The following is a 13,742-nucleotide window of genomic DNA, read 5'->3' as shown; positions in this document are numbered from 1 at the left end:
TAACTCGTACGACAAACGCATTACACATGCACGTACTACTGGAGTAACTAGCTAGCCGGTACAACATGGATGCACTACAGGACTCGGCCCCTCCACCGCACTCCATGGCCGTACGATGTAGCTTGCAAACCACTGACGACGAATGGACGTCCGCACGACCCGGCCAGCTCTCCGGCCGCTTCGCTCGTCACGGCCGCGGGATTCGACTGGCAACGGAACCACGCACACGTCAAGATTACTGACAACCCCAAGATAATGTGGTAAATCTTGACTGGGTCGGTCTGGCCAACATTGTACTGATACCTCCCACACCCATCACTATGTTCTACACTTTGCGCTCCTCTAGGCAACATGACTCAACCGACCACTTTTCTATAATTGATGTTCTTCTCCTATTCTATCGATCCAGAGGGGGGTAGGAGCTTCATATATAGCAACCTGCATCGCAATGGTTAATGAAAGGCAAGGAGGTTGTTGCACCAGTAAAACTTAAAGTAAGCACATTTTTTGGTGAGCCACACTGACACTAACACATGCACTCAACTACTCAAATCAAGTGGAGTGCAACTCTGTTGTTGTTTGTTTCTCCTTTATAGGAGTGGCAACTAGTGGCGGAGCCAGGATCGTACCAAGCCTCGGGCAAAAAGAAATGGTGTATAAACTTCCCTAAAACTATCCTTTGTCAAAGCATAAAACAACATGGCCCATTTGCACAACTATCGTAGAATTTTAATTCAACAATGCAATGAAGTAGATAAAGCATGACATAAACGAAGTATAAGGATACAAGGGATAGTACCGAATCATTCATTTTGTTGATTTGAGTTTCCGTGACCACATCAATCGAAGAGTTTAAGACGCACAAAAGGGAATTGTAATGGCAACATAGTAATGCATAATATCGCACAACTATAAAGGGATCAAAGTCGTTGAGTGTTAAGTCTCGACCAATACTTTAGTCGATGTATCCATCGCTGGCATTGGGTCTAAGCAGGATTTACTAAGTTTGAAACTGAACTATAAAAGTTGTCAAAGTGGGCCTTTCTCGGAAAAACAAGTTGGGCCAAATAGGAGTAGACCTCACAAAGGTAGGGAGATGGTTGAGTTGCACTTATTGGGTCGGCTAGCAGTTCCCTCCACCGTTCAAATACATTATCTATGTATACATGAGGGAAGAAAAAGATCCCGGGCCTCAGAGGTGGTCCTGGGTGCTTGGGCCTAGCTCCACCCATGGTGACAACTATACCAATTGAACTTAGCACATAACAAGTGGTCGTAAACCATGCATGCATTACTATTTTACTCCCAATTACCTCCAATACTATTTTGCTCCTAGTACAACAAAATTAGGAGTGCATTTACTCAACAAAGAGATTGAGAGTACATGACCGTCTAATCTCAATGTACTAACTTACTCCCAAATGCAGTGAAACCACTCAATGGGTGTACCGGACAAACCAAATTTTGTGGACACATGTAAATTGATGTGCTTCAGTAAAAATCTTCCAGTGCATCGTAGTGGAAAATCATCTCTACTGCACAGGAACTGGTTCATCACTGACTAGTTATGTACGATGACAATCGAGAGAAACCACATGTAGAATCCGTATGGTAAGGTGATAATTGGTAGGTTAGTTGGGGGCAAATAGGGGTCCAGTTGATGTTGGTATTATGATTTTCAAGCTACACAGAAGAATGTTGTAAAATATATAATCATTGAATCTTTGTAGGATGTCCAGATTGCATGTACTCCCTCTGTAAACTAACTAATTACAGAGGGAGTACAAATCATGAGGGAGCTAGAGAAAGACGGTTTACGGTGCTAGAAGAGAAAGAAATAGAAAAGATACAATATCGACTGATAAAGGCTTTTAGAGTATACCAAGCATCTGAGGCACGTGTTGCTACCAAGTATCGTCCCCATGATGACCTGGATCCGGATCCACCAAATCCCATCAACTAGGAGAGAGGGGGGGGGGGGGGGGGGGGGGGATGGTCAAATCGCTGGCATCGAGCCACAATTTGCAGTCCAGGGCTCCTATCTTGTCCCGGTTGCCAGCACCACTGCAAATTATAACAATCAGCAACAGCAACGAGACTAACAAATCCCACTTCCAGAATGCCATGCGGGAAAATGAGTCCATGGCCTTCTTGACTCATTAACACTATGACGATGGTAAGTACACATCTTATTCATAATCGGACCAAATGTTGGTATTCTGCTGAGACAAGTTTGATTTGTTAACTGATCGTACATATGACGTTTCTGAGAGTTTTATAGATTTTTGTTCTGGCGAATATTAAAGTGTTTATCCCAACTACCCAAAACACTAGCATTATCACACATAGTTCAAATAAAATAGAACCTCACTTGCACTCTTCATGTGGCGATAGAGAGAGCAGCGACACATATTAGTTAGAGCAAATATAACAAGGGTTTATAGGCAGCAAACAATGATATATTTTTTCTATGTAAAGTGGAGACATGAAAAAAATGAGACGGGTTTACTCTCAAGAAGAGCCCACCTCTACACTTGCTTGCTTATAGGCAAATATAATAAAAATGGGGAAGAAAATGAGAGAAGTTGTGAAAAAATACAGTAACCTTTTAATATGAGTGATGATAAATAGTGACTCCAAATAACATGGCATCAACATATAGCCACCCATGCTCTTAGCCACGAGTTCCCGGGTACCCCCTCGAGGGGCTTTCCAGTGGACACTACCGAAGGGCGGGTGAGCACTCCAGCTGCCACGCGGTGCGCCACAACACCGCCACATGTCGCGTGTTGGCCGCACCCCATGGGAGTAGATTTTTTCTGTGGGGTTTTTCCCGATTGTTCTCCTGTTTTTTAGTTTTCCGATTTCGGTTGGTTTTTTCAAGGTTTTTGTTTTTTATTTATTCTTTGGTTTCTTTGTCTTTTTTGGTGTGCTTTTTGCGTGAAGCACAAAAGCATAGTTGTGCTTCTGTGTAAGGCACATTGACACTTCATGTGTGAAGCATAGTTGTTCTTCCCCCAAAATGAAGCATAGGTGTGAGTCCGCGTGAATCATAGTTATGCTCTCGGGAGAAGCACAAATTGTGCTTCTGTGCTTCCCAAAAAGGTGAACTGTGCTTCCTTGCTCTTTTTTTGCTTTTCAGTTTGCTGGTTTTTTTATTTTCTATTTTTCTTTATGGTTCATCTCGGTTTCTGTTTTTGTTTCCCCAAGTGAGGCACATATGTGCTTCGCCAAAAAACTGAAGCACAAGTTAATTTACTTGGAAGCACGGGTTACTATAATTTGTAAGCACAAGTTGCTACTGGTTGGAAGCACAGATTTTCCCAAAAGAAGTTCATTGAAAGCTACCATTGGATCTAGTCTCAAAGATCTCAATGCGAGAAACGCAACGGAGAAATAAGTTCGTGATTTTGACGCATGGTTCAAGAGATAAAATGTTTTGAAAAGTGAATTTAGAAAAAGAAAGAAAAACCATGCCTCCCATTCGTGGGAGGAAAATCTCACCAAAACTCGAAGGTTGCAACAAGTGTCGCATATGCAGTGTGCCACTTATCACCACCAGACGAGATGGGATGACCTTTGCAAAAGGTATCCCTTAATTAGTGATTTTGTCTTATCGCACGATTTGGCTAATAAGAGATTATATAACGCTCAATCTAAGCCCATGTAGAAGCATGTCCCGATTTTTGATTCAAGCATGCCCACTTACACATGTCCACATGTATCGCTCCACATCTTGGGGAAAACGTCATGAGCGGTTCCCTAGAAACCATCCGCCCCTCCTCTTGCGTCGCCCCTTGTGGGTGACCGAACCCTAGCGCCTCGAGTCCTCCCTCCCTCCCTCTGCCGCTGCACGAGGACTCCACCGGCCTTGGTGTACGACCTCCAGTGAAGGTGGCAGTGAGGCTCGCCTGCCCTGGCCCATAGCAGGGGGCTCTGGAAGTCGGGGCGGCGGACCCGGGTGGAGATGGCTGCGCGGATCTCGCCGGTGGATGGCGTTGCGGGAGCTCTCTGTCCCTTCCGGTCGTGTGGGCAGCAGTAGGGCGTCGGAGGTCCTCTGTGGATGAGGAATGCTCCGGTGGCTCAGCCGGATCTGGATCCTGACCTCCTTCCCCTTGCTACGGCCCGCCCGACCAGATCTGGTTGTTGGGTGTGGGGTGGCGGGAGCTCTGGAACGGGGAAAACCCCTGGTCTACTATGTGTCGACCTCGACAGCGTCGGCGCCCCTGCGCCGGCCCACTCCTGTGGGCGCGTCGAGCTTCCAATCTCGCCAACCCTCTTCCTCCCTCACGCTCCGAGGTGAAAGCCTTGGCCTTTTGGGCCGGACGATGGCGACGTTCAAACGGCGTGTTCCTCCTTGGAGGCGTCGTCCTAGGGATGGGGGGAGATTGCGGTTGTGGTGAATGGTGAATGGTGGCGGCGCTGGTACGTTGCTCTCTAGGCTGCCAGTGATGTGGGAGGCGAGTTGGCTGGTTCGCAATCCTTCAGCGGCTCTTGTTTGGTACCCTCATGGGTTGTTGGCCTGTATACAATATCCTCGTGTAGTGGCACAGCATGGACGTAGGGGAGACTGCGTTCTCCTCTCCAACATTAGCCCCTTTGGGTCGACGACACTGCCGGGTTTCTCTCCATGTGGTTCAGCCTCTCCCGTCCGTGTTCGTTGGCGTCTCTGTCTGGCCTCTGCTCTGCTGCTCTAGCAGCCGTGGGCCCTCGCCCACGGCTTGACTGTGGTTTCTTAGTGTAGGCGATGGCATTTGTAGCTTTGCTACTTGTAGCTCCTGGTCTCAAGCGTGATCTGCCTGTGACATTTCAGTTTTTTGTCAAGTTTTGGCCTTTGTAGTCAGTTCCTTTGTATCCTAGTTGGTTGATGGCTTCATTAATTTCAAGTCGAGCTTCATGCCTTTTCTCTAAATAAATCTTGGGAAAAACAACAAATCCGACTTGAATGAACTTACGAAGTAGGAGTACTAGTTATACAGGGAGCCTTGTAGAACATCGGTTAGTCATCACATGACATGACATACACTGCCCTAATCATATTAAGAGTTATTTCGATCATGCGGTTGCTAATTAAAAGAAGCTTATAAAACCACTGCAACAACAGAAAAAACTTAAATCAACAGTACAGCACCGGATATATATATCCCCAGCTACTCCAACAGCTAGTTCATCCTGAGTTCCTGACCCATTTATTCAAGTCCCACAAGTACGTACATGACGGATGGATGCGTCAGTAGCACTTGTTGGGGTTGCTGGGGCGGAAGAAGATGTTGCCGACGGAGTAGAGCGCCTGCAGGCCGTCGCCGTGCTTGACGAATGAGTCGAACTTGAGTGGCAGCCCCTCGCCGGCGGCGGGTTCGTCGACGAGGCCGCACGCGGTGGAGGCCGAGCTCTCCACGTACACCTTGCACTCGTCGTTGGTGAAGGACGCCATGTGCGCCGACTGGATGACGAAGTAGCCGCCCTGCCCCGATGTCCCTGGTAACTTCTTCAGCCGCCGCGGGCCGTGCCGGCACTGCAGGTACACCTCCACGCCTACATGCACCAACACACACAACATATATGTTTCATCGATGCCAGAATGAAGGAGCGTGCACATGGGACGCGGACGTAGTTAAAGAATGCAGAGGTTGGGGTTAGGGCTGACCTTTGAGCGGGGAGGCGTCCATGTTTGCGTTGTAGCCGATGTACCTGCAGGTCTTGCACCAGACCATGCCCTGCACGCCGATGGTGAAGTTCACCGGCACATGAGGCTGGGGCAGGCCCATGGCGGAGGCGCCGGTGCCGAGCAGAGAGAGGAGCGCCGCGGAGAGGGAGAACAGAAGGAGGCACTTGGCTGGCACCGCCATGGTGGTCTTTTTTCTGCTAGCTAGCTAGAAAAGGTTCCTATGTTGTAAGATCAACTAGCTACGAATGATAGACAACAAGCTAGAGGTTGCAAATTTATAGCTAGCTGAGCAACTGCATGATACTACTAGCTAGTGTACTTGATTAAGATGGTTCGTGGTTTCTGTGTACGCGATGGATTAATTAGCGGAGATCGGTCGTTGTTGTTTATTATATGGGCCAAGTTATACGAGGTTAATTAATTCGTCGGGGAAACATGCATGGTGCACTCGCATGTGGCTTGCAGCCTTGTTGGAGTGCATCTCAAGCGAGCTACTTACAATTTCAAAGCGCTGTCATTGCTTACAGGTGACTTAAGCAAGCGTCTCACAGGGGGTTCACGGGGAGTTTACGGGGCTGATTAAATACTTCTTCCTTTCCGGTTCATAAGGCTTATGTTAAAGGGAGTACCTAGAACTCATTTAGATAAGATATAATTTGGTCTCATTCACTTTGAAAACAAAAACAGATACAACTCATGTCAGCACACACACATCTTATAGCATCACATCCAATGGCTATAAAAGGTGAATGAGACCAAATTATATCTCATCTAGATGAGTTCTAGCAAAACTGTATGTTAAATTGTTCGTTTTTCCGATTTAAAGGGCTCATCTCCATCTCCTATTGAGATTGCAAGGCGCATTAAACCTTTGCATGCAATAATTAAAAAAAACTCATCAATGCATGCAATGTCATACTCATCTAATGGCCAAGCATGCATGTAGTGTAATTAATCCACATTAATGCATTAGTTTAATTTGGATAGTTTTGTAAAGTAGATATATTCCTTCACTCATCATCTGCCTTAGTAGATGAGATTTCAGATTTAAGCCCTATAAAAGGAAATGAGGGAGTATTAGTGGCCAGGATTTCATTAAGATTGGTGGGCCCCACAGTGAAAATCGGGGGGGGGGGGGGGGGGGGGGATGGCATGTTGGCCACTCCGTGAAGGTCCGTTGGAGGTAACCCATGAGTCTAGTATTATCCCAGTGTGATTATCTGAATTCACGTACGCGTACTGCGTTCCCTACTGCGTATGTTTCGAGGAGACGCCCGGCAGCTTGCAGTAGTGGATCTGAGAGTATCAGCAAAACGAGGGCCGGCTCGTTGGATGGATGAGAAAAGGCATCTCGAATGCATACATATACGTGCACCAGAAACCATGCAGCATTACGTAGCGTTCAAGGCATATTGGATCCTTCACCTCGCTGCATCGGGATTCTCGGAACGTATGCTTTCGTCTGGACTGACGATGAGTTCAAAGTTTCTTCTTCTCCTTGGCCCTTGCTGTATCGGTTTTTCACCGGTTCTTCATAATTAATTGGACAACGATCCTTTTCCTAATTAACGAAACGGGCAAAGCTTTTGGCCGCGTTTCAAAAAAGAAGTTTCTACCTCTGCTTGAGAGTGACCAAAGGCAGATAGTGACACAAATGCTACGCACGTGTCCTTCTGATGAGTTAGGTCAAGCGGTGCATCTAAATCCTTAGGTAGAATATCCGGTGGAAACGAAGTTTACAATAAAAACTTAAACTTGTCAACATAGATTAAAATAGCCCGCGATAGCTGCCCGGGAGCCTCGCCGCTACGCTATGGCTGTTGCCGCGAAAACCTACCCATATCCCTCTAAATGGCTCAAAAATCAGCAAAACCTTCCAGAAATCATCTCTCCCATCAGAAAATTTTCTGATATTTGCCGCTATTGCCCGCTACACCGGCCGCTATAGCTGCTGGGAGAGGCCGCCGCGAAATCGTTTCTCCCGCGATTTTAATTCATGCTTGTCAATGGAGAGCAAGATTTGAATATGGAAAACGATATGGTTCAGCCGGTGGATTATCACGCTCATGTTCGCCGCCTTGGTTGCACGGCACGCGTCCCACGTGACTTGGTGGACCTAACTCCCCACGATCTCTCCTTTCTGCAATAAGGCCTCTGTTTGCAGGAAAAACTGTAACAATACCTCTGTGATAAAAATTATTAAATTGCAACAAGGTCTCTGTTGCAAAAACAATCTGCAACTTGACCTATGTTTTGCAAAAAATTCTGCAAGATGACCTGTGTTGCAAAAAATAACTGCAACACGACCTGTGTTGCAATAGTAGAGGGTGACGCTCAACCGTTCAACCCACTAGATCCAATATCTCACGAGGAGGCGGATCTTTTAAAAAGATCAGTCGGCCGATGCATAGCATCGCCCTTTGAATATCCGGTATCTAATCTGGTTTCCACCGAATATTCTCTCAAGTCCCAAATGGGTAGTTTTCATGGAAACAAGATTTGAAGAGTCAACTCGTAACGGAATCAATTGATCGAGAAACTACCACGACTTTTTGTTAATCAGTAGTCAATGATACCTCTTGGGAATGTTTGCTTTCGGTTGTCTTTGGTGAAGACAAATGCTTTTCTTTGTAGGATCCAAAATTTCAATCAAAGTATCTCTTGAACAAAGTTTCCAAATCATGAACGGTTCTCACTGATGCATTGCTTGTGTCGATATCTTTGAAACATAGATCACATCTTGATAGGGTTGTACGAAACTTTCTTCGGACGCAACTTGCACTTCCAACGATGGATAACATTCTTATACTCCTTGGGATGGCATACTTGTACTTACCATATGGTAGTGTACTCCAGCGAGATGCAATGCGTGCTTCTTCTGTGGTACAACTTTCATATCAGATCAACATAATGGTATAATAAATGTTGTACGAAATTGGACTCCAAGAGCAAAGTATAGAAACTATGCAACATGCATTAAGGGAAATAGGAGGAAGACATACATAGAAAGGGAATTGCGAACTTCCAGAGGATTGCAAAGGCACCATATGGGATTTGTTCGACTGCCATAAAGCAAAGCTATCTCAAAAGACAATTGATGGTGCTATGACAATCATGAAAACTGATCGAAGGCATTGGTGTAGAGCTTATTTTGGTTAAATTCTAATTGTGATCTAGTAGATAACAATATGAACAACCGAAGAATAGTAGGAACTAGATATACACAATCATAAGCATGCTTGAAGTGATTAGAAGAAAGGTGATGGTAACAACATGTTTGTCCAAATATTTCTAGGAAAATTAAGAGATATATCATACATTCTTGTAACCGCCATGCCATGGAACGTGAAATATGTATATGAGATCAAATAAATCAATCATGAATACACTGTTAATTTTACTTAAAACACCTGTAGTTGTTGGTATTGGCAACTTCCTAGGCCGCCATGCCCTCACGCGGTATAATGCATATACTATATCGGTTCTTGACACATTCACTGCCAACTTCTACATTGTGGAGTAGATCAGGACAAAATTATGATAATCGCTTTGAGTCGATTGAAGGCATGCCTAGCTCGCCTTTCTCTACTATGCCAAGGCCACTGTCACCAATGTATGGTGTCATGCCTGGGAGGCTTGGTGGGGATAGGAGGATAAAACACAATGAAAAACCCAAATTTCATGTGCTTCAAAGACACAAGGGTTGGTACGAGGATAAAATTCTCTGCATTCAAAGAATATGGGCACAATAGGAAGAATTGTGAGAAAAAGATGGCGGTCACAAAAACATCTATTACGGCAACATCATTAGCTCATGTTGCACCATCGTCTTAGAATCTCATGAGAAAACTATGGTACACATCCTATAAGTATATTCATTTTGCAAAAGATTTTGGCCTAACGTTTAAATCTACATTTCTTGCAGTTAGCCAGAAAGCTCTAACAACGACAAGTCATCAAGCGCAAGCAAACCCACCACCGCGGTTGTTGGATTGTTTTCATCATAAATGAAAAAAGGGATAGTGATAGTGTAAGAAGCTTAGATGCAAAAGATAAAGAAACAAGTTCAAGAGTTATTTATCCAATCTATCCTTAATGAGTTGCTTTGAAATAACAAGATCCGTATGTGAGCAAATTACCTCTCTAACTAAAGATATTAGTGGATTGATCAAGTGAAAAAGAACAAGACCCACTCTATCAATGAGGAGAGAATGACTAAGTCCAAGAGGGATGGAGGTCTTGGCTTTAGACATTTTTATGCCTTTAACATAGACGTGCTAGCAAAGATTGGGGACTTCTAAACATTCCAAATTCCCATGTAGCCAAGTGTTAAAAAAACAAATGCTTCACAAATGGCTTTGTCCTAAATGCAAAAACAAAGCAAGGAATGTCATACACTTGGAGTAGTGTTCCAAAATTTATTCACCTACAAAGGAAATGGCTAATATGGAGAACAGGAAGCAGAAAGAATGTAAGAATCTGGCCAGACCCAAAATGAGACTATGACCCGGGCACGGTACCAGAACTGGTTAATGTAAGAACTAGGGGATGTGATAAGGATTTGGCGTAGGATACTTACAGGGAAAAATGTTAAACATCCCTATAAATATTGATTACTAAGACAACTTAGTTGGAATTTTGATCCCAAGGGACTGTTTTAAATTAAGACATCATACTACGTCTATGTTCCGGGGTTTAGCTAGTTCCTACACACAATGATAGATTAAGAAGTTAAATGGGAGAAGTTGTGGAAATAAATACGCCCAAATCACTTGAAACAATTCTTTTGGAAAGTAGCGCACAATATCTGACCAACGTGTACAAATCTGAGATGAAAAAGGTGTGGAAGTGAGGAGAAATGCCTAGTCTGCAAGAGACAAGTTGAGGATGATGCTATTTCTGAAGTGCAGAACTATTTGGAAAATGTTGAACATGGAAGGCTTGAGGACAATTCATGGACAAGTAGTCAGCTACTGAATACATAAATAAAATACTGGACATGGAGAGTGAAAAGAATAATCATGGTGGTGGTGTTGCTCTGGCAATGGTGGACCGAAAGAAAATACGCCAGGGAAGAAGGCAAGCATAGAGATATTGATGCCCTTTATCATATAATTGTTAAGAAATCTAGAAAGTATTGTCAAGACTTTTTGAAGGAGAAGAAACTAGAGCAGAGGGGACAAACTAGATGTCATGCTCCGAAAGGTAAAATGAACTAAAAGTCAACATAGATGGCACATTTCACTCTGAATAAATGATTGGAGATTGGGGAACTTCCATATCCTCAACCATAGAGGAGAAGTGATAGTTCGCACAGTGGGGAAAATGGAGATTGTTGCTAATCGGTCATGGTTGACGTTCATTGTGGAGAACTAGCAACAACAAAAAGAACAAAAGTCGCCCGTTTTGGAACATATTCTGTGTAGCCGAAACAAGTGGTAGACAATGGCAAAACAGAAGGATCTATATTATGCCTAACTTTGGAAGAATTAAAGGAGCACCTGAATCAATTTTTTGAAGCCTAACCGTTACCTTTGCTAGCAGAGAATGTAAAAGTACCTCCCTCTCTAGCAAGTTATGATAGCACTTCAAAATTGTATGATGATTTGCCACCGGATCATGTGATCCCCCTTGTACTTGATTTCGTGACGATCAATTTTTCTCCACCCAGTGTGTAATTCAAGAGCTTTGCCTTTGCCTAATAAAAAGGTGTGACATTTACATTTCAGCCCTTAACTCGAACCCACTACTCTGATTTACCCCCACTTTTAAAGTGTGCTCAAATTCGCCCCTCTGTCGTTAGGTGACCTTACAGAAATGCCCTTCTGTATCCAATCAAAGGGTTTTGACCGTCTACAAGACGTTTCCTGGATATTTTTACACCTCTCTCCAATGTCACTTACGTGTGGGACCTACGCAATGAAAAACTAAAACTAAAAGCTCTCTCTTCCTCTCTCAGTGTGTCTCACTTACCTAGTTCGGGAGCCAAATTGGATTTCCGGCTGCATCTGCACTACGTTAAAAAGATTTGCAGGCTTTTGGGTCAAAAAGCATATAAATGCTTGATCTCAGCAAATATAAAAGCATGACCCAGTTTCTTATTCAAACAGGCCCACTTATACTTGTCCTCGTGCATCTCCACATCTTGGGGAAAAGTTTTCCGGAAAATGGTAAACCTACCTTGAATGATCATCTATTATGAAAAACAAAAACTTTGAATGATCATCAAAATAGTTAACATACGTTTTTCCTGTAGTGCTCCGAGCATGCAGTTGTTGGTAATTAAAAGAAGTTTAGGAAACCACTGCAACAAGAGAATAAATTTAAATAAACCTTGCAGCACAGCACATCCCCAGCTAATTACTAAAGCATCTCCAACAGCTGATTAATCCAAATTTCGTTTATTCAAGTCCTACGAGCACATGACGGGCGGACGGATCAGTAGCAGTTGTTGGGGTCGCTGGGGCGGACGAAGAAGTTGCCGACGGAGTAGAGCGCCTGCAGCCCGTCGCCGCGCTGGACGAAGGTCTTGAACGTGAGCGGCAGCCCCTCGCCGGAAGCAGGTTCGTTGGCGAGGTCGCACGCGGTTGACGACGAGCTCTCCACGTACACCTTGCACTCGTCGTTGGTGAAGGACGCCATGTGCGCCGACTGGATGGTGAAGTAGCCGCCCTGCCCCGATGCCCCTGGCAACTTCTTCAGCCGCCGCGGGCCGTGCCGGCACTGCAGGTACACCTCCACGCCTGCTTGCATAAACACACACATCAAATATGTTTGGATCGATGCCAGAATGAAGGAGCATGCACGGGATGAGGACGTAGTTAAAGAACGCAGAGATAAGAGTTAACCTTGGAGCGGGGAGGCGTCCATGTCGGCGTTGTAGCCGATGTACCTGCAGGTCTTGCACCAGACCATGCCCTGCACGCCGATGGTGAAGTTCACGGCGGAGGCGCCGGTACCGGGCAGAGAGAGGAGCACTGCGCAGAGGGAGAACAGAAGAAGGCACTTGGGTAGCACTAGCACAGCCATGGTGGTGAGGTGGTCTTTTCCCTCCTAGCTAGCTAGCTAGAAAAGGCTACTGGGCAGACAAACGTAGCTAGCTATTGGCTAGGACAAGATCAAGTAGTAGCTAGGAATGATACGTTGCGAAGACAAGAAGCTATTGGTTGCAAATTTATAGTACTACTTGTATGACGACAGTGTGAGGTCCTGTCTTAGAGCATCCTCTAATCCATCTCCTAAAATTTAGAAGCCGTATATTTAGAGGACCATATTTGCTCCTCTAAAAAAATAGTTGTTTCTAATCGATCCGTTGAAGTTCAAGAGTAATTGTTTTGTCAAATTTCATTTATTTTTGGGCCACCGACTTAAACTTAACTACTCCCCATGATCCAATTAATTGACGCAGTTTTAGTACAAAGTTGTTGTACTAAAGCTGCGTCAATTAATTTGGATCGGAGAAAGTACTACATTATTTTATTGAACAACATCTACTTCACCAATTATTCGCTAAGAGAACCTATCCAAAGAAAACTAAAAGAAAAATTACACACTTCAAATAGAAAAACAACTTCCCTAGTTGCTCCCACTAGCCCGATCAATGAGTTCGCTATGTCTTCATTACCTACATTGTTGCTTTCTCTATTGACTTCTCGAGCTTGCACACTTCTTTCTTCTCCGCCTCCTCATACTTGGACTTTGTGTCCTCTCTTGTCTTATCTCTAGCAAGTAGTGCACGAACATCTAGCAAATTTTCTCACTATCAATAGATCAATGTACTTTTGTTTACAATACCAAAATTTGCATCCATCCTACATACAATTTTGAGCAAATAATGAGTTTCAAATTGCGACGAATCCGAAGAATAACCGTACAAAATGGCTCACTCCTTCCTTTTCACACTTGTAGAACACCCATTCGGGATGTTTCGGCATGCTTGAAACTAGGCACCGAACTAACCACGACAGTGGTCACACTTGATAACCAGCAGCGGCGAACCGATGAGCTGATGGGCGCCGAGAGGAGGACATACATGTGAGTCCGTCGAATCCTACAACGGCAGCGACCACGGTAG

The 13,742-nt window shown here is 44.5% G+C and overlaps 2 protein-coding genes across 2 annotated transcripts; both read right to left on the bottom strand.

Annotated features, from left to right (window-relative positions):
- Nucleotides 1-4,918: 4,918 nt before the first annotated feature.
- LOC109738524 (non-classical arabinogalactan protein 31) lies at nucleotides 4,919-5,923 on the bottom strand. The gene is made up of 2 exons (XM_020297616.3): nucleotides 5,648-5,923; nucleotides 4,919-5,535 (listed from the first exon to the last, which is right to left on the bottom strand). Exons 1-2 carry the CDS (start codon nucleotides 5,847-5,849, stop codon nucleotides 5,231-5,233), a joined length of 507 nt encoding a protein of 168 aa, XP_020153205.1. The 5' UTR covers nucleotides 5,850-5,923; the 3' UTR covers nucleotides 4,919-5,230.
- Nucleotides 5,924-11,973: 6,050 nt separating this feature from the next.
- Nucleotides 11,974-12,791, bottom strand: LOC109738527 (non-classical arabinogalactan protein 31). The gene is made up of 2 exons (XM_020297618.3): nucleotides 12,517-12,791; nucleotides 11,974-12,411 (listed from the first exon to the last, which is right to left on the bottom strand). The coding sequence occupies exons 1-2, from the start codon at nucleotides 12,695-12,697 to the stop codon at nucleotides 12,107-12,109; spliced, it is 486 nt and encodes a 161-aa protein (XP_020153207.1). The 5' UTR covers nucleotides 12,698-12,791; the 3' UTR covers nucleotides 11,974-12,106.
- Nucleotides 12,792-13,742: the final 951 nt, after the last annotated feature.

This window comes from Aegilops tauschii, chromosome 1, assembly GCF_002575655.3.
Source record: "Aegilops tauschii subsp. strangulata cultivar AL8/78 chromosome 1, Aet v6.0, whole genome shotgun sequence".
In the NCBI taxonomy this organism is placed as follows: domain Eukaryota; kingdom Viridiplantae; phylum Streptophyta; class Magnoliopsida; order Poales; family Poaceae; genus Aegilops; species Aegilops tauschii.
The sequence above is the reverse complement of the archived record's forward strand: the minus strand, read 5'-3'. Positions and strand labels throughout refer to the sequence as shown.

Excerpts from the sequence above, each read along its gene's own strand:
- LOC109738527 (XM_020297618.3), bottom strand. The coding sequence starts at position 12,697 with ATGGCTGTGCTAGTGCTACCCAAGTGCCTTCTTCTGTTCTCCCTCTGC. Across the intron at positions 12,412-12,516 it reads GGACGCCTCCCCGCTCCAAG|GCGTGGAGGTGTACCTGCAG; the intron begins GTTAACTCTTAT and ends TTATGCAAGCAG.
- LOC109738524 (XM_020297616.3), bottom strand. The coding sequence starts at position 5,849 with ATGGCGGTGCCAGCCAAGTGCCTCCTTCTGTTCTCCCTCTCCGCGGCG. Across the intron at positions 5,536-5,647 it reads GGACGCCTCCCCGCTCAAAG|GCGTGGAGGTGTACCTGCAG; the intron begins GTCAGCCCTAAC and ends TGGTGCATGTAG.